Below are 20248 nucleotides of genomic sequence, written 5' to 3' on the forward strand. Positions count from 1 at the left end.
ACCCTGACCAGAGTTGAAACCAAAAATCAGATGCTTAACCAGCTGAGCCACCCAGGCGCCCCAAGCGTCCAACTCTCCGTTTCATCTCAGATCTTGATCTCACAGTTTGTGAGATCCAGCCCCGCATCCGGCTCTGCTCAGGCAGCACAGGGCCTGCTTGGGATTCTCTCCCTCTCTCTCTCTGCCCCTCCCCTGCTCACGCTCTCTCTCACTCTCAAGAAACATAAATAAATAAACATTAAAAAAAAAAAAAAGGTCCTTACGCCCATTTTACAAAGGACAGGAAATCGAGGCATAGGAAGGTCAAGTAACTTCGAATAGTGTGGGTCTTCTGCCGTTTCACTTCCTTGAACCCCAAACACTCAAAGCAGACCATTAGGGAATCCTCACAAGTCTACCCCAGGAGCTGCTCTGGCACCAGGTCAGGGGCTCCACAGCCACCTGTTACTTCACAGAGTGAAGTTTCTTCCCCGTGACCATCAAGGCCAGCATGTGTGCTGTTCCTCAGGGGCCAGTGTGTGTCCAGCAGGCGCTGGGACGTCTGTGCGAGGACTCCACCTCTGCTGCAACTTTGGCTTTTGCTTTCTATAAAATGGACAGTGGTGTTTGACTATGGGAGGACCAGGGGGACCAGAGCCCATTTACCCAGGCACCCTCCTGGAAACACCTTTGGGCTTAGTTTCCCTGGGGCTCCCGGTAGCAGAAGAGAGGAGGTTGGCTTGGTTGGCAGCAGGTATGAAGGGAAGGGCCAGGGTGCCGAGACCCTCCCCGCCCCCCCCCCCACTCACTCTCCCTCCTCCTTGCAGCGGAGTTCACGGGCCCCCCACAGAAGCCACCGCGGCTGGGTGCTCAGGTATGTGTTGGCTTTGCCGAAGCTGGTGATGAGTTTGAATCAGGGTTCCACAAGACGCAAGGCTATGAAGACTTCAGAAATAATCCAGTCCTGTATCCTCACATAGCTGAGGCCCAGAGCAAAGAAGTGTCTTGTCTAAGACCACACAGCTAACTCATGAAAAATCAAGGGGAAACCCAGTCTCCTTGCCTCCCGTGCTCGCTCCCTGATGTGCGGGAAGGCTCGCTGGCCCAGCCCTAAGAGCAGGACGTGTGGACCCCCTTCCTCTCTCAAGCTGCCCCCTTGGCTTCCCGCACCCACACGGTTCTTACTGTAGCTGATGTTCCTCTTTCTAGAACAGTGGGTGTGAGCCTTGGCTGCCCATTAGAATCATCCAAGGAGCTTTGAGAGCCACCTGGCCCCCAAACCTGGGTGATGGTTTCGTTGGTCCGGTGTGAGGCCAGCCAGTGGTATTTTTTTGCTTTAAGACTCCCTAGCAGACTCTAATCTGAGAACCCCTAAAAGCAGAAGGGAGGGGATGCATCCCCAGGACAGGGCACTGTTATGTCAGAGAAGAATCTTTTCAAACTGGGCTGGCGGCCACGTTGGCATCAATAGCGTCTGCGCAAGAAAGAAGAGCAGTGTCCTCCAGACTCATGACCCTCCCCTCTGGCCGCTTACTTCCCCCCGCCCCCAGTCCATCCAGCCCACAGCCAACCTGGACCGGACCGACGACCTGGTGTACCTCAATGTCATGGAGCTCGTGCGGGCTGTGCTGGATCTCAAGAACGAGCTCTGTCAGCTGCCTCCCGAGGGCTATGTGGTGGTGGTGAAGGTGAGAGCCGTGGACGGGGCAGGCGGAGGCTGCTCATTCTGGCCCTGGGCGGAAGGGCGGTGGCGTCGAGCTCCCTCGTCTGCCCAGTAGGCGACTTTCTCAGAAAGACTCCCTTTAGCTCAGAGCGGTCAGAGGGAATTTAGTGCCCCGTAGACACGGAGGGCACATACCAGCCCGGGAGGACTCTTCCCCAGGGAAATACAGCTTTCTCAAAAAGCAAGAAGTGATAGTCCCCCTCCTCCCTCTCTCTCGCAGAACGTGGGCTTGACCCTGCGGAAGCTTATTGGGAGTGTGGATGATCTCCTGCCCTCCTTGCCGTCATCCTCCCGGACCGAGGTGGGTGTCCTCATCCCAGACTGTGTCCTCTGCTGTGCTTCACTCAGGAGACTCAGAAGGACCATGTGGGCAGCCTCGTTTCCATCTGCAGGGCCTCCCGCACAGGACATGTGGCTCCACACAGCAAATCTGAGCAGGACCACTAGGGGGCTGTGTTTGCACCCAGGGACATGACCAGGCTCCCAGGGGGAGTCTCCTAATTTAAGTCTTACAGAGTTGCGGTAATTTTGCATGAGGGCGTGCACAGGTGGACAGACCTTCCCTTTCCCTTTTCCCTTCTGGTGATCCTTTATCTAATCACCCACCACACTAAGGCTGAAGTGAATGTATCATCAAAATAGCAAAATAGTTAAGGTTTCTTCAGTTAATCATTTAAATAATTTCCTTTTTTTTTTTTTTTTTTTTTGTAAGTGAGAAACAATTACTGAAAACCAAAATGAAAAGCTTGGTGTTCTATTCTTAGACTGTGCCTGGGGTGGCCAGAATAATGGCCCCCTAAAGGTGTCCCCAGCCTAATCGTCAGAACTGTGACTATGTCACCTTACCTGGCAAGAGGGATTTTGTAGGTGTAAGTTAAGGATCCTGAGGGGCACCTGGGCGGCTCAGTTGGTTAAGCGTCCGACTCTTGATTTCAGCTCAGGTCATGATCTCACAGTTCATGTGTTTGAGCCCTTGCATTGGGCTCTGTGCTGACAGCGCAGAGCCTGCTTGGGATTCTGTGTCTCCTTCTCTCTCTCTGCCCCTCCCCCACTCTCTTTCTCTCAAAAATAAATAAATAAAAACATTTTTTAAAAAAATTTAAGGGTCTCGACATGGGGAGATTATGCTGCATTACCCAAGTGGGTGCAGTGTAAGTCCTTGTAACAGGTTTGGCAGATGCAGACATCCTATGAGAGTCAGAGAAGGAGATGGGATGACAGAAGCAGAGATTGGAATATTGCCATTGCTGGAAAGATCCATAAGCCAAGGCGGGAAACAGCCTTTAGAAGCTGGAAAAGGCAGGGAACAGATTCTCCCCTAGAGCCCGTAGAAGGGGCATAGCCCAGCTGTCCCCTTGACTTTGGCCCCGTAGGGCACATTTCAGCCTTCTGACCTCCAGAAGCGTAAGAAACTAATCTGTGCTGTTTTAAGCCACCCCGTTTGTCTTGGGTTAGGACCACAGCCATAGGAAACTCTGAACGTAGTTGAACGCCGAACAATACCGCCTCTCAACATGTGTTGGTTGTCTGTCTGGAAACCAGCACGGAGCTCAGGAGCACCCCGGGCCCCCTGCCAGGCTGTAGTTTGATTCCCCATCTCGCATTGGTCAGCAACACAGCCTCCACTACCTGTGACTGTTCAAGACAAGACAACACAGGAGAGTTTGGTCATTTCCCGGCCTCCCTCTGGGTGGCGGCAGCAGCCCATAGAGGAGCCCCGCTGGAGCTGTCCCTTCTGATGTGAGAGCTCCTTACCTTCCCTCTGATGGCTCAGGTCATTCATTTCACTTGGTAAATATCTCTTGCGTGTGGAGTAGTGCTCAGCAGTGTGCTAGGCTCTGGGGATATGGCAGTGAAAACAAAACCCTACGGTTCAAAGCACGATCCCCGGTCTCTTGGTTTGACGGTAGACAGCTAACAAATGACTAAGTGCCCTTGTCCCCTGACCATTCACTCTAACCTTGGGCCAGCATGGGGGACGCTGAAGCGAAGGGAGGGTCTGCAGGGCTGCATCATACAGACCAGCACGAGGTGGGCTGGGGGCTGGGGCATCTGTAATGTCCGTCCACGCCAACCTTGGACTCAGCCCACGCCTGGGCCAGACCTGCCCCCCAGCGAACTTCGGACTGCTTCAGCCAACACCAAAGGGGATGCGTGCATGGCTTAACCTTTGTGGCCCCTCAGGCTCCCAGCCTCTCTGTGCGCTTTTCTTACAGATTGAGGGGACCCAGAAGCTGCTCAACAAGGACCTGGCGGAGCTCATCAATAAGATGCGCCTGGCCCAGCAAAACGCCGTGACCTCCCTGAGTGAGGAGTGCAAGCGGCAGATGCTCACAGCCTCCCACACCCTGGCCGTGGACGCCAAGAACCTGCTCGATGCCGTAGACCAGGCCAAGGTTCTGGCCAATCTGGCCCACCCGCCTGCAGAGTGATGGAGGGTTGGCACCACCTGCCTGCGTCTTCTGCCCCTGCCTGTAGTGTACCTCCCCCGCCCCCACCCCCGGCCCCTGCCTTGCCTTCGGTCACATGGGTCTTCTCAGGGGGAAGGCTGAGGGGAGTCCTCCCCTTGCCACTTTGCACGACCCCCTCTCCCCACCCCAACCCCCAGACTGTGCTGCTCAGGCTGCAGCTGGAAAGAGGGGACTCAGGGCTACAGATGCCAGGGGGTGACAAAGAGGGCTCAGAGGGAGCCCTGCTGCCACTGGCCACTCCCTCCTCACACCCGCAGGCCCCACCATGGGGGGGAGAGGGGTCACACTGGTGCCCCTAGTGGCCACGATGGCTTTATGCATGGACACGGCAGGACCAGTGGAACCAAGCTATTCCTTCTTCTTCCGCTCACGGGGGTCCCCTGATGCAGAGGGATTGGGGAGGGGCTTTCCTTTGGGGGTGGGCGGCTGGCGAGATGAGGGACGGGCCTGGCTTCCTTGTACAGTGTATATTGGAATTTATTTAATGTGAGTGTGGTCTGGACTGACAGCCGTGTGCCCCCCTGAGGGGGGACCTGGGACACAGTCCAGGAACAAGCTATTGGGAGTCCGGGCACAAGACGCTGTGTTGACGACACGCCAAGCGTCAAGGAGAGGGGGAGAGATGAGGCCAAAACAGGACTTGGACCACAAGATTGTGCCTCTCTTCCCTGTGCCCTTTCTCTCCCTTCCCTGACTCTGCCCCTTCCTTCTCTCCCTCTTTTCTTACTTCTCCTTTTCTTCCCCTCCCCCACCGCCTTCCCAGCTGCCCCACCCCTCCCTTGTGTTGGTGCAGAATACTCTTTTACCTTCTTTCTAGTTGACTTGTGGATGAATTAAAATTGTACCATTTGCTTTGTGGTTTGATTGTTTTGTTTGCTTGACCTGCTCTTTGTGGGGAGGGGGACACTGGCCTCAGGCCACAACCCTGGAAGAAATCAACGGTGCTCTGTTGGGCGCAGCTCCAGAGCCAATACTGGGCTGCAGCACGGAGGGGTGCATGGTGACGCCAGGGCATGGGGTCAGGTGCGTGCTCCAGCCCCTTCACCCCTGCACCTGACCGAAGGGTGACTTTCCAGTGGGAACCCAGGGCAGCCCCCTCCAGGGCCACACGAGGACCACCGATGACCGTCTCCCAGCTGGGGCTCCAGCGGGGCATGGGTGGTCCTGCGGATGCTGAGGAGGGGGTCCCACAGCTGAAAGAGCAGTGGCCTCAGCCTCATATTTCATCTCTTTACTCACATGCAAGGTGGATGGGAGATGGGCTAGCATGAGGGTACATCACTGCACAGGAGATCGGGTCTGGGAGAGCCAGGAGGGAGAAGGGAGGCTGGGAGGCTGCCCCCACGGGAGCTAAGAGGAGCCAGAAACCAGATGCGTCACCAAGTCTTGGGAAGAACTGAGGAGTGCGGGGCTGGGCCAAGGCATTGCAGATTTCCTCTGTGTCTGTCAGGGAGAGGTGAGTGGGGGTTTGGAAGGAGGGTACCCCAGAGCCCAAAGGGAAGCTGGAAGTTCGCCCTGTTCGGCCTCCTCTCCGGGGTCCCCAGGCTGTCTGGAGAGCCCAGTGTCCATCTGCATCTGTCAGCGGCTGAGGTTCTGCCCTCCAGGGGCTGGACAGGCAGGGGTGAGGCCTGATCCTGGGGCAGGAGCTCTTCCAGGTTCCAGCACGTGGCCGAGGAGTGCAGATTGCCGGATCCCCAAGGTGTGAGGGTTCCATGGCTGCACAGAGCAGCTCAGAAGCCACTGCAGGGCTTCGGGAAGGACCAGGAGGCCAGGCTGGGAAAGGGAAGCAGGCCTGCAGCTTCTGCCTTTACACAGCAGTCTCGAGGTGCAAAGCGATCCAGCTCGTTCCCGTCAGTCACTGGGAGCAAAGGTCCCGAGCGCCGAGCACCACGTGCCCTGTAGAGGGGTGGGGGGAGCAAGCTGCGAGCTTGAGTTAGTCAAGAATGGCTCAGGATAGCTTCCTGGTTTGTTAATATGCATTCAAGGCCAGATGGCACCCCCAAAGACAGGGACTCTCAGCACTGCCAAACGTCTTGGGGCCGCTGGTGCTGAGCCAGTTTGTAGCAGGGGGTGTGGCTAAAGGTGAGGAGAAGCCAGGGGTTCCAATGAGCTTCCAGGAAGGCGGGATGGCCCAGCTACCTGCATCCAACCACACATCCCTCCACCACCTAGAGGCCCTAACCTATACCGCCACCTGTGGCCCCACTTCCCCCTTTCTCTCCTTCCAGAAGAGTCTTTACCATCCTACTGTTAGACCTGCAGGATCAGACTGTGAACTTGTTTTTCTACATGGTTCAAAGACACCCTAACCTGCCTTTCCAACCTCCTCCCACTGCTCCCACTCCGGAGCCTCATCTCAGCCTGCCCGTTCTCCTAGACACTTCGTGCTCATTCCTGAATCCAAAGTGCTGTTCACAGCCTTTCCACCCCCAGAAGCACCCTCTCCCCTCTTCCCCATGCACCCATCCTTTGAGGTCTGTGCCTCTCCCCGCTGGATCACTCCGCTTGGACCTCCTGTTAGTGTCTTCCTGGCCCCTGCCAGAGAATCTTATGTGGCTTCACACAGTCACCACCATATTGTAATCTTCTTCAAAGCAAGTTCCTTATTTCCTAGCTCATCAGCATCCAAAGCAGGGCTCCGTGCCCAGCAGATTCTCAGCACATAATACAGTAACGTCAAGTGAATTGACCCAAGGAGTCTTTGATGATTAGGCCAGTGTAGGGACTCCACAGAGAGGCACCTGCAGGCAGATGGTGTTGACCCCAAAGGTGTTCTCTAGAGGGGACAGCGGTTAAAGATGGTCAAGCAGTGCCGCCTTTGGGCCAAAACAAGGAACAGGAAATCAGATCATTCCAGCCAGGAATGGAGGAAGAAAGAGTCCAATGGTCCCCAGGAAGCAGACGATGATAAACAACCAGAGGAATATCCTATCAATGACCATGGCCACATACTTCCAGTCTTCCTTCACCTGCAGGTAGAAAAGGACTCACTGTGACAGAGGTCAGGCCTCGGGAGAGGGGAAGTGTCCCACCCATTCACAGCCCTGTAGCGATGACACTGGGGGCAACAGGGGCCCCACTGAGACCTTGGGGAGCTAATGTTGTCTCAAGACTCAAACAAGCCTCTCCTAGTGATCCCTGTCCTATCCCACCCCTGTGACCTCACCCCAGAGCCTTCCCATAGACTCTCAAGTTCCAGCTAAGGGAGGCTAGAGGTTCTACAACCACCAAGGGGCATGGGTCTTCTCAGGGGCCTACAGTGATTTAAAGTCAACACTCAGCAGTTACAAAATGGTGAAGACTTTGCTGCCCCGACATCACCTCCCACCCAATTCCCCCATCCACTGCAGGAGTTGGAGAGGAGGAGGTAAGCAAGGGTAAGTGTGGCCCAGGGAAAGGGGTGGGGCCATGGGGGGGCGGGGCTATGTGGAATTTGTGCTCAAAGACCAAGCAAACAGTTCTGGATTCCTACCTGCTCCTAGATTAGATAATGATTAATTTTCCTTATCTACTCAACAAGGCCACCCACTAATAACCTCCCAGCCTTTCATCCTTCCCTAGGTTGATAAGAAATCTGTGATTCTGAGCAGTGGCCTGCTGACCTAATAATACTGGGCACAGCAGGGACCGAGACGGGGAACCCGCCTGGTACAACCCAGGTTCCTCAGGGTTTGTGGGTGAATAGTGAATTCCACAAAATGCCCAGAGCCCACAAAGAGAACTGGGGGGAAACCCATCAGGACAGAGGAAGAAGGCTGACAAAGCAGCAGCCTGATTTATCTGATTTATCATCTCCTGATGATAGTCCCTCCACCTCCCTCTGCCCCCTTGCCTCACCACCTATAGGGTAATGGTGATAAAAGCTGGCGTGAGGATGGCACCGGGAATTTCAGCATCTGAGGACCCTCCTTCTCTGGCCTGCTGTCCCCCAGTGAGCCTTAACCAGAGCATCCTTGGCTGCTGTTCTGCCACCTGCCAATTAGTGTCTTAAGAGCTGCTAGCTAGAAGTTCTTTATCAGTTTAGTCCAGACTCCCAAGGGCCACACTGAGGGAAGTGGGTCCTCATGAAGGAGACCAGGTGGCCCAAACTAACACCTTGGGGTGAGGTGGTTCCCTACCAGGCTGGTGGAATCACCGAGGGGAAGAGCCCCTCTCCCGGCCCCCACTCACCGAAGAGTCAGCATCCTCAGATCGCAGGTGATCAGCAATATAGTGCACACCTTCAAGTGCCTTCTGTATGCGAGGTGACAGCAGAAGCCCGCCCTCCTGCAACTGGACCTCCACCCTGGGCCCTGAGGCCCCCTGATGTAGACCACCGTGGCCACGGAGGACACCCATGGAGGGGGATAAGTGAGCTGCCCACCCCCATCTGTCTTCCTCCTCCTTTTCCTCCTCTCTCTCCTCCGCATCCACGTTGGTCTCCAGCCAGTAATGAGAGGAGCTGGGCTTCAGATCTGGGGGGTCACGGGGCTCCAGGGGGGGCACAGGCCGGTTCATCAGAAGCCACCGGGGCACACAGCCCAGAAAGGCCACCCGCACCCAGTGGGGCATAGTGTGGGTGCGGGGGGAGCGGTGGTGGACATTTAGTACAAAGACCGTGATGACGATGGAGAGCGTGACGAAGATCATGGTGAAGAGCAGGTACTCGCCGATGAGCGGGATGACCAGGGAGGTGGAGGGGATGATGTCCGTGATGAGCAGGAGGAAGACGGTGAGCGAGAGCAGCACGGAGATGCAGAGCGTGATCTTCTCGCCACAGTCGGAGGGCAGGTAGAAGACAAGCACCGTGAGGCAGGAGATGAGCAGGCAGGGGATGATGAGGTTGATGGTGTAGAAGAGGGGCAGGCGCCGGATGACGAAGTAGTAGGTGACGTCGGGGTAGATCTCGGCGCAGCAGTCGTACTTCTTGGTGTTGTAGGTGCCCGTGGCATTGATGATGGCCCACTCGCCGCTCTCCCAGTAGTCCTTCAGGTCCACCGTCTGCTCTGTCTGCTCCAGGTCGATCTTGGCCTTGTCGTACGTCCAGGAGCCAAACTTCATCTTGCAGTTCTGCTGGTCGAAGGGGAAGAAGGTGACGTCGATGCTGCAGGAGCTCTTGTAGATGGCGGGGGGCACCCAGTGCACAGTGCCCGTGGAGAAGAGGTGAGCCTTGGTCATGTGGGTCACCGCAAACTCCCCATCTGCACTGGAGACAGGAGAGGAGCTGGAGGACCCGGCACAGCCTGCCTGCCCAAGCCAGGCTGCTCCAGACAGCCAATAGCAGGGGACCCCGAGAACAAAGCCGGACCTGGCCAAGTTGCGGGGATTTACGCAAGCGTGTGAGACTCTTCCCGCGCACATTCAGAGCGACCTGAAGGAGTGTCTTTCAAACGCTATCTTTTTAATTACAAAAGTAGGAATTTTGAGGAATATAGGAAAATACCAAGAATTTTAGGGATGCCTGGGTGGCTCAGTCGGTTAAGCGTCCCACTCTCGATCTTGGCTCAGGTCACGATCTCACGGTTCCTGAGATCGAGCCCCGTGTTGGGCTCTGAGCTGACAGCATGGAGCCTTCGTGGGATTCTCTCTCTCCCTTTCCCTCTCTCTGCCTCTCCCCTGCAAGTGTGCAAGAGCACACGCACACATGCGTGCACTCTCTCTCTTTCTCGAGATAAGTAAACATCTAAAAAGAGAATTTTTTAAATAACCACATTAACATTCTGATGCTATGTACATCATATATGTTTGACTGACATACAGATCGTGTATGTAATTTTTTACATGTTTATAAACCCATGGGGCATATAGTCTCATTGCCTGCTGGTATTCATTTAGTATGTTAGAGTGATTATGTATATTTCCTCCCCCAGCAGATGGTCAGCAAAGCCATCTGGGGTATTGCCTTCTCCACCTGGGATCCTTAGCTCCTTGCTCAGAAGAGACCCAGCACCTCTGCTGGTGTAGAAAGATACCTCCTTGACTCCATCAAGGAGTGCGTTTCTGCCTGGGCCTCATCCACTAGGGGCCGCACGGGAGCTGTGGGGGGGATGGGATGTGGGACACGGGCCTGCCCTTCAGGAACCTCGAGGAAACGAGAGGCAGCCCTGCACACCTACACCACAAAGGAGGCAGTTTGGCAGCAGCACTCCAAGGGCAGTCCAAGTGCTCCCCAAGACACATTGGGGGCAGGGGTGGGAAGACCTCCCCAAGTGAGCAGGGTCACCCTGAAAGTAGTGGGATTGGCAGAGAGATGGGGTGAAGAGCCTACCAGCAGAGCCTGGGCTGGGAACAGAGGAAGAAGAGGGGAAAGACAGAACTCAGTGTGTGCTCAGGTTTGGGGGGCAGGGCATAAGAAGGGGTGGTAGAAGGGGCGCCTGGGTGGCGTAGTCGGTTGCGTTTCTGATTTTCATGATCTCACGGTCCGTGGGTTCGAGCCCCACCCCCACACCCACCCACGTCGGGCTCTGTGCTGGCAGCTCAGAGCCTGGAGCCTGGATTCTGTGTCTCCTTCTCTCTCTGCCCCTCCCCTGCTCGTGTTCTCTCTCTCTCTCTCTCTCTCTCTCTCTCTTTCTCTCAAAAATAAACATACATTAAAAAAATATTTTTTTAAAGAAGGGGTGGTGGGAGATGATGTTTGTGGTGTCATAGGGCTAAGCATCCAAGGACCCACAAAGGCTCAGGGAACACTGGAAGAACAGTGACCGTTCGCTGGGGGCTTCCTGATAGCCTGAGTCCCTGATTCCCTGGGGGGTAGAGGGGGCAGGCGGTGCGGTGGGCTCCACACCCCAGCATTTAAGGAGCCTTCCTTCTCCCTCCAATTCCCTATAAGGCAAGGGAACCAGAAGAACACACGGGAAGACAACCTTCTTTCCCATGGGGAAATTCCAGACCACAGATTGGAAAAACGGGATTGGAAACAGGAACTTCGATAGTAACAAATATCAGGGCAAACTTCAATTTTTTTTAAGGCATTTTTTTGTCACCACGCAGAATTACCACTAGATGGCAACATGTGCCCCATTCTGAGGAAGGAAAAGTGCAATTTCCTTGATCTGAAGGATTTCGCCTGGAGTGGAATGCCTCCATGGAGGAGACCTTTCTTTGAATGTCTGGAAGAATTTGGTTTGAACTTTCATCCTATCAAAAGACTTTCCTGTTATAATCAAGTAACACTGGCCAAAGCTTTATTGGCAATCCCAAACATCAGGTGTAGGATTTTGCTCCTGACTTCTGCCAGAAACAGCGACACGAAGGATCCTGGGTGCTGGCTCGGCGGGTGCGAGGGGAGGCGGGAGGGGGCGGCTCTGGGGCACAAAGGGGTCCGTGAGTCCAGTGACAGCAAACACTAGGCACCTGCAGTGTTAGACCTTCCAGAAATCCATGCTGAATGTGTGTTTCCAGACGTTCAGGGCTTTGGGTTTGACCAGGGATGGGTGGTGTAAAGGAATCATTGTCGTTCCCCTTTGACCTATCTGAAGACACCAAGACTCCAAAAGTGGATCTGTCTCACTTTGTTTTATTGTTTAAAAATAGCTTTTCCAAATTCAGGCCAAATGAACAGGGAAATCCTAGGCTACATGGGGTTTCTTGGCTGTGCAACTTCTAACATTTAAAATGCTGTCTTGTCCTAACATTTTCCAAAAGACTGGGGCCAGGACAGGAGACTTAACGATATACAATGTTATCCAAAATTATTTGACCACAGGACTACTTTTCATACCTATTTATATCTCTGAGAACTAGCACCCTTTAGAGCCCCACTTTAGAAAACACTGTTAGACAAGCATAATGCCAAACAGCTTTTACGTTTTGATTTCTATAGAACAGTTTTTGTTTAATTTTTTTTAACGTGTATTCATTTCTGAAAGAGAGAGAGACAGAGCACAAGTGGGGGAGGGGCAGAGAGAGAGGGAGACACAGAATCCAAAGCAGGCTGCAGGCTCTGACCTGTCAGCACAGAGCCTGACGGGGGTCTCGAACCCACGAACTGTGAAATCATGACCTGAGCCCAGTCAGACGCTCAACCAACTGAGCCACCTAGGTGCCCCTTAAGTTTTGATTTCTAAATCAAGAATTACCTGACAGCAAACACACAAATGGAAGTATAGATCTCTATACCTTCTTTAAAAAAAAATTGTGAAGACGCCTGGGTGGCTCAGTCAGCTGAGCATCTAACTTTGGCTCGGGTCATGATATCACCCTTGGTGAGTTCGAGCCCCGCATCGGGCTCTGCGCTGACAGCGCGGAACATGCTTGGGATTCTCTCTCTCTCCCTCTCTCTCTCTCTGCCCCTCCCCTGCTCCCTCTCTCTGTATCTCTTGAAATAAATAAAAATTAAAAACACTAAAAAAAAAATTGTGTTGGTGTTCTTGGTGCCGTCTTTAGACTCTCCTTGGCTTTTATTAGCTTCTCGTCATTATGCTCAAAGACGGCTCCTTTTTCGTCTTGAATACAAGACAACTGTCAATAATACGAGTTTTAAAAAATACCCATACCAAGTGAGTTTGCTCCCTGGAAGGTGTTCCCCACCCCCCACCCCCCGGGGGATGCTGCTTACCTGTTTGTTCCATACTGTCAGCCTGTTCAGTACTGTCAGCCTGCAAACTGCCAACTCCTAGCCACTGTTTTCAGAGCCTGCACCAGCCACATGTTGCAAATACTACTCAATGTTGGCAAATCTGTGTCCCCCACCACCACCCAGCACAGCACCGTGCACCGATTTAGAGTGGATGCTCACTCAGTAAGTTTGGGTGTCTGAGTGCGAGAACACAAGGAAAGAAATAATGGAACCAAGAGGAAGGGGAAGGGGGTAAGGATGAGCAAAGCAGGAGTTGAGAGGAAAGCAAGGAAGCAGGGACACAAGAAGGTACCGCCCACGTCCAACCCAGCCGAGCCTCACTTTACCCGCCCCCCACCCCAGGGGCCTCCCAGGGGCCTCCAGGATCCCTGGCTTCCTACTTGTTGTAGAGGACAATGTCAGGGATCCAGATCATCTCAGAAGGGACCCGGAGGGATGTGATGTTGCCGAAATCGGCCGGGTTCCAGTGCAGCTTGTAATCATTCCACTCCTGTGCATGGGAGGGGGGGAGGGAGTTACATCACCGGCACCGCCCAGGGAGCCACCTGGGCACACCTAGGGCAGCCTGGGGATGCCCCAGCAGCTGGTGGGAACGTCCCAAGTGCCTCTCCTAGCCCCACAGAAGGGAAAAGTCTGGGAGGCTGGGCCAGGGCTCTGAGCTGGGGATCGGAAGTCCAGCCTAAGATCAGCATCCCCCAGCTTTGCCCCAACTCTAGTACGAGCACACCAAGACCATAGGTCACCCTAGTCCCGCTTTTAGTCCTCATTTTGCCTCCCTAGCAGGAAGACCCTGGAGAGCCACCTCACTCACTTATAAGAACATTTATTAGCGCCCCACAGTTTATGTATTTTTACACCCTCTGTCTGGGAAGACCCTTAGCCAGATAGCCGGGCAGGGAATGCTGAGCACGTGGCAGTATTTCCCCATTTTAATAGGTAAGGAAACTGAGGACCAGAGAGGTGAACACATCCTGCCAGGGTTATGCAGTGACTTCCTGACTGTGCTTCAGAGCGCCCCCTGGGAGTCCCAGCAGCAAGGGGATGTGGGGGGGCCCCCAGCCTTGCTCCCAGCAGCTGATCCAAGTGAATCTTTCCCCCCCAAACCGGGTTAGCATTACCTGCTCTCTGAAATTTCCCTCTTTGGCATGATCATAGTGGTGAGCAATGCGGATTTGCGTATGGGTTTATTGAATGCCTCTGTGAGTTCTATGAAGTCAGGGACATCTGTTTCTCACTCTGGCTCCCTAGCACCACACCCCTGGTGAATGCTCAGTAAACGTGTCTCTGAGCAATGAAAACAATGCCTCCTCCCTCTAAAGCTGTCTGGTCCTATCTCTGGGAGGGCTTCCCAGATCTCTTCTGGACCTGAAGGAAACAACCACCCCCAACAGATGATGACTGGGGTCGACACACAAGGCTGTCCTTTGCCTCCAAGGGCTTATCATAATTAAAATAATGACTACTACCATTTAGAAACCCACTTTTGTCACAGGCCCTCTAGATGGTTCTTTCTAATCTTCACAAGTAATCCTGTGGGTTAGGGTGAGGAAAGGGAAGTATGGAAGGTGCTTGAATCCTGGCCTCCCCTGGCCTCCAAGCCTGCCCTCATTCCAGGGACCATTTTGCTTCTGTACATCTGCACTAAAATAGCGCTGTGATGCACCCTTGCAAAGGGTCTCATGAATGATGCCTTTTCCCCTCTAAGGATAGTCATGTGACGTTTACACAAAGCATCCACCTGGGTAGAAATCCAGGAAGGAGAGAAGGGAAAGACAAGCATTTCCAGGAAGCAGGAGCATGAGCGGAAAAGCACTGGTCTAGCTCAGTGGTTCCCCAACCTCAAACTTCCAAGCCCCATTTTCATAATTTTTTCCAATATATGTGCACCACCTGTCTCATCATGTGCTTAGTATTTCCCTTTAAATTGGTTCGCCGTTTTTAAACTTACATAAATATTGAAATTTTATGTCACTGACGTAACTAGAAAACCAAGAGCATTTGAAAACATCCACTAGAATATAAATACACGACTATTACCAAAAGATTAGCGAGGCAAGTAAAATCATCTCACAAAACACTGCCGTTGGTACCCAAACCACGCTTGGGAAGACACTGACCTAGCTGTGGTATTGACCGCTCACCTGTAGGGGAAGGCTGAGGTGCTCAGAGGAGCCAGACTTGCAAAATAAGAAAGGTTGAAATGTTCGTCAAATTGTCAGGATTTCTCAGGACATTGAATAATTTTGAAAGGGACCGATCTTCAGAAACCTATCCCCTTGTCCCTAGACCATCATCTGTCTAGCTTTTGGGTTCAACCAACACGTGGAGGGCATCTACACCAATGGGTTATATTAATTGGCAATTGGTTGCCGATGCAGGCAACGGTTTATATAAACTATCCCCATTTCACAGATGAGGAAAGTGAGGTTCTGAGGCTGGTCAGAGGTGGTGCTGGTTGGCCTGACTTCTGCTCCAGTGCTCCTCCCTCTGCTTCCCACCCCAGCTCCCGAAGCCAAGGTGACGGGCTCATGGGGACAATTACAGCAGCCCAGGTTCTAGGTCTCCCCCTGAACTTCAGGACTATGTGGCTTCCCAAGTCTCTTACTATTCTGGGCCTCAGTGTGCACATCTGTAAAGATGAGCTGTGTGGCCCCTGACAGCCACAAGGTGAACATTGTCAGAGGGGCCTGCTCCACACCTCCAACCTAAGCATTCAACTATAAATTAAGTGGCCAGCATACCGCTCCAGGGCCTATGGAGACAGGAAGGACACCACTAGCCACTTACAGAAAGTAAGGCAGTCATTCAAAAGACTCAAAATGGAAATGCCAATCAAAATTCTGATTGTTGTGGTTTTCTGGGTTCGAGCCTCTGAGATAGTAGATGGTTAAGTTACCAATGGGGCAGAAAGATGGAGTATGGGGGGAAAGTAGACAGAAGGCTAGGTCCTCTTTCTCATGTGCTCTCACCATCTCCACTTCGGGGCCTGGGGAGGGGCCAGGCAGAGCGCGAGGGGGTGAACAGGAAAGGAATTTATTCAGGCTCTAATAAAGCCTGTGCCCCCCAAGTTCTGCCCCCAAAGACGGTACATCAAAAAGGGTCACACATTCTTTTCCAGGATGGATGCAGGCCAGTTTTCAGACCATAAGAAGCCAGCAGCTTCATCTCCTGACTCTGGGGACCCTGGCTCTGGGGTGTCTGAACCACCAGGTGAGGCGTCCAACTCCCCTGCGGGAGAGAACTCATGGAGAGAACCTGACTATGCCTGAAGAGAAAGAAGGGCCCTGTGGACCCAGCTTCCAGAACCTTCCCGAGCCTTCCAGACACTCCTCCTAAGGAATTGACATGAGTCAAGCGCTCTTAGACCCTCCAGAGCAGACCACAGGTGAAACAGCACCAAGTATCACCAGTAGTTGCCACGCAAAGCAGAAGACATCACCCAAACTCCTGGCCATAAAGCTGTGAGATATGACAACTGTTACTTTGAGCCATTAAGTTTCGGGGTAGTTTGTTAGGCAGCATAGACGTGGAACACCCAGCATTCTCCCGCAGAAGGAGCCTGCGGTTCCGAGTTGAGCACACCTGGGCCCCCCTTTTCTAGCTGAGTTGCACTCAGCTTCAGGCTTTCCTCAGCTGTAAAAGGGGCAGAATGAAACCTCCTTTGGGTTTTCAGTAACAACTCAATAAACTGATCTCCAAACAATAGGCGGGACGTAGGAAATGCCCATTCCCAGAAAGGGGGGTGACTGGGTTCTTGTAGGTGACATTCTCAGGTACTGGACTTGGAGTCTCAGAGCACAGCCCCTACGAGGAGCATTCTGCAATCGGCTGGCTTTGGGAATGTCCCAAGTGGTAACTCTTGGGTGAAACATGAATTCAGAATCCCGCTGAGAGTGAGAGAGTCCTGGGTGGGTCTGGGGTCCGTGGCCTCCCTCCCTTATTCTCACCCCAACCAGTGGAGAGAATCTCACCTGCTTTAGCCAGACATTGGTGGTCATCATTTGGTTCTTCTCATCCTGACCGGTAGAGAGAATAAGAACAGGCAGTGATGGAACCAGCCCCCCAAAACAGGGTAGAGCGGGGTGGGACGATGCAGGCCCCCTACTCACCAGAGGAACCTCTTATGTGACAACCCCAAGCCCAGCCCAATTTACCATTCCCTCCCGATACTGCCACCCTTACTCAGATTCTTCAAGATCACACGGGCCACTTGGGTCCTCTGACTTTGTGTCCAGTGGAACAAGCAGGGCACCTAGAAAACCCACTGCTGCCAATCACTGCCCTCTCAGGAGGGGGTGCAGGGCTGGGAGAGTGGGAGGTAGGGAGGAAGGACCCCGGGAAAGGGACTTGTGGTCTGGGGGCTGATCCCGAGAGGGAGAAGTATGGGGGACAGGCGCACCACATCGATGAGCTGGGCAATGGACAGCCCAAAGCGCACGATCACCACGTCTGAGGTGTTGGGTACTGGCCGTGCCCAGCGGTTGTAGCCCCTAAAGAGGTGTTTGAAGAGTCGGTCCTCGGCTTGGGTATGAGAGGCTTGCTGTGCTGACCCTGTGGACAGGAAGGAAGAGTGGGGTCTCCAGGAGTCCATGGTGGTGGGTGCTTGGGTCCCTCCCCCATCAAATCAGAACCACTGAACCTCAGTTTCCTCATCTGCAAAATGGGGACTCTATGCAGAGCTGGGCTCAAAACATTGTTTTGAGGATTCAACATAATAGTGTAAAGTAGAACTTAACAAAGCAACCAGCACATGGCTGGGAGCCCAAAGGGGCACCCAGGTGGCTCAGATGGTTAAACCTCTGACTCTTGATTTCAGCTCAGGTCATGATCTCCCACTTTGCGGGAGTGAGCTCCACGTTGGGCTTTGCACTGAGAGCACAGAGCCTGCTTGGGATTCTCTCTCTCTGTCTGTCTCTCTCTCTCCTTCTCTGCCCTGCCTCCTCAAGATAAACAAATAAACTTAAAGAAATGTCAGTTACTCTGTGACTATTAGATAAGAAGGCATGGAAATAAGTGCTGGACAGGGAGGCAGAGACAGAGGAATGGAGAAGAAGTCAGACCTACAGACAACATGCAGCCTAGAACTGAGGAGCCCCCAGGGACAGCGATACGGGGGAGACACCTGGTTGGCATGGCGTGAGCTGCAGGGAGAAGGGCTTCACCCACCACAGTGAGCCTTTCATTCCCACGCACCAGTCAACGAACCGCTAATGCTAATCACAAAATCCTCTGCTACTTCAGGCATCTCCCCCATTTTTGCTCCAACCACTGGCATTTGCTCCTTCTTATCAGCCAGGCAAAGTGTCCCAAAATTGTGGATGGAATCGCTCGTGTTTGTTTTCACCGCGCTCTGCACACAGCCTCACTCTTCAAGGTTCCGCCGCCCGAGCAAGCCAAGAATGCTGCGCTGAAATCCAGAAAAGCACATCAGTAACAGCAGTTGCCGTGTACTGAGTGCCCACTGTATCCCAGGGGCTCGTCCCAGACTTGCATCTCACGTGGTCCTCACGACAGCCTGGGGCAGTTCGCAGAACGGGGGGCATTTTGCAGATGAGGAACGCTGACCTTCAGGACACTCGAGGTGCCACAGCTCCCAGCATGAAAGCCGCGAGTGCCCCGCCACCTTCCCGCTGTGGGATGAGCTACTCAAGTCCCCTGCAGCACTGGCAGCCGCCGGGAGCCCACCTGCAGGAGTCTCCTCCATGCGGCACGGGAGCCTACAGGTGTGACATGATGTCCTAGTGATTACACCCACTCACCTGCTGGGCTCAGAAGGAGCCACCACAGACCGAGCCCCATCGCGGACAGGACTGCAGAGTGGGAAGGGCCCATGGCTTCAGAGGATGTGGTCTGGTTTCCCCTGGACATCAGAAGGAGGGCAGGCCAGGGCTTTGCTGTGGGCTGAGGCTCAGAACTGCTTCCCCAGTACAAGGTCCAGTTGCTGGCACGGCAGATCTTCTGCTGGACGCCACACGGCCCTTCTCACTATAGAACCTGAGCAGGCCACAGAAGGGGGCTTAGGGCTGTGCATCCCTGACACGGGTGTGTGTACCTGGGTTCCTCACACTTCAAAGAGCTGTAAAAGGTGAGCACGCAGGCCTCCCCACGAGTAGAGGGCTCTCGGGCTCTCCCTGGCTTAAGTGAGGATCTAACACCTTCTTCTCTCTCTGGCATCAACCAGCGACTCTGGCCTGAGAGAAACCCTGACGCGCTGGACGGAGGGGGGGTGGGTACAAGATGGGATTGGAGTCCCCACTGCTCTGGCCTCAGTGTTGCACCTGTAAAATGGAGATAATCACGCCACAAGAGGTGGTCAGTGGAAGAACTTGGGTGCTGTTCACCATAGCCAAAATGGAAGCACCCAAATGCCGATGAGCTGATAAAGAAATACACGAGGGGTAGAATGTTGGTACCATGGAAGGGTGTGCTGACCTTCTCCAGCATGGATGGACCTTGGAAACATGCGAAGTAAAAGATGCCAGACACACAAAACTACGTGTGATGTGACCCTACGTATATGAAATATCCAGAATGGGTATATCTGTGGACACAGAGAGCAGATTAGCTGCTTTGGTGGGGGGCTGGAGGGGAAAGGAGAAGAGGGAGTGACCGCTAAGGGTACAGGGTTTCTTTGGGGGATGGTCAAAATGTTCTACAAGTACTTAGCGGTGTCTGTTGTTTCGCTCTGCGAATGTACTACAATTCACCAAAATGCATATTTTAAATATTTATTTATTTTTGAGAGAGCACGTGTGCAAGCGTGCACGTGTGAGCAGGGGAGGGGCAGAAAGAGAGTAGAGAGAGAATCCCAAGCAGGCTCCGGGCTGTCAGCCCAGAGTCCGACATGGGGCTCAATTTACCAACCGTGAAATCATGACCTGAGCCAATATCAAGATGGGATGCTTAACCCACTGAGCCACCTAGGCACCCCCAAACTGTACATTTTAAAAGGATGAATTTTATGATATGTTAATTATATGTCAAAAAGCTGTTATTAAAGAAATAAACATTTTCTGTATTAATAAAAAATAGCCAAGTCTCTTTAGACTGTAGGGACAATAATATAGGCTAGAATGTGGATCTCTGATTCACAACATGGTTCAGGGGTACCTGAGTAACTCAGTTGGTTAAGCGTCTGACTCTTGATTTCGGCTCAGGTCATGATCTCAAGGTTTGTGAGATCGAGCCCTAAGTCAGTCTCTGAGCTGACAGTGTGGAGCCTGTTTGGAATTCCCTCTCTCTTTCTTTCTGTCTCTCTCTCAAAATAAATAAATAAATGTTAAAAAAATGATTCCAGTGGTGACAAGGACACTGATGTCAAAGATGTGAGTGAAGTGTTAAATATTTCACAACAGAGGGAGTTGGGGAAAAGCTGTATTTTTAAGTTAATGTGTTAATATATATAGTATGTGACTTAAAACGTTTGTTACTGGAAAAATTCAATATTACCCTAAAAAGTTTACATATTCAAATTAGCACCTTCTTCTTCTTCTTCTTCTTCTTCTTCTTCTTCTTCTT

The 20248-nt window shown here is 53.0% G+C and overlaps 2 protein-coding genes across 7 annotated transcripts in view; one reads left to right on the forward strand and one right to left on the reverse strand.

The window, feature by feature from the left end:
• PTK2B (protein tyrosine kinase 2 beta) overlaps positions 1-4909 on the forward strand; it is a 124221-nt gene extending 119312 nt beyond the window's left edge. For 2 of the 6 annotated variants that reach the window (XM_007097095.3, XM_007097096.3), the window contains exons 29-32: positions 807-853; positions 1530-1667; positions 1923-2003; positions 3919-4909. In XM_007097095.3, coding sequence (XP_007097157.1) covers positions 807-853; positions 1530-1667; positions 1923-2003; positions 3919-4134 — 482 coding nt within the window. In that variant the 3' untranslated portion in view covers positions 4135-4909. The remainder of the gene's footprint in view (positions 1-806; positions 854-1529; positions 1668-1922; positions 2004-3918) is intronic. The other 4 variants (XM_007097097.3, XM_007097100.3, XM_007097098.3 and 1 more) reach the window with 3 other exon arrangements.
• A 159-nt stretch (positions 4910-5068) lies between these two features.
• On the reverse strand, positions 5069-18708 carry CHRNA2 (cholinergic receptor nicotinic alpha 2 subunit). Its single transcript, XM_007097186.3, has 6 exons — positions 18490-18708; positions 17130-17281; positions 16702-16746; positions 13111-13220; positions 8344-9358; positions 5069-7142 (listed from the first exon to the last, which is right to left on the reverse strand). The coding sequence occupies exons 1-6, from the start codon at positions 18596-18598 to the stop codon at positions 7017-7019; spliced, it is 1557 nt and encodes a 518-aa protein (XP_007097248.2). The 5' UTR covers positions 18599-18708; the 3' UTR covers positions 5069-7016.
• Positions 18709-20248: the final 1540 nt, after the last annotated feature.

The sequence above is a fragment of the Panthera tigris genome, chromosome B1, assembly GCF_018350195.1.
Source record: "Panthera tigris isolate Pti1 chromosome B1, P.tigris_Pti1_mat1.1, whole genome shotgun sequence".
Classification (NCBI taxonomy): Eukaryota; Metazoa; Chordata; class Mammalia; order Carnivora; family Felidae; genus Panthera; species Panthera tigris.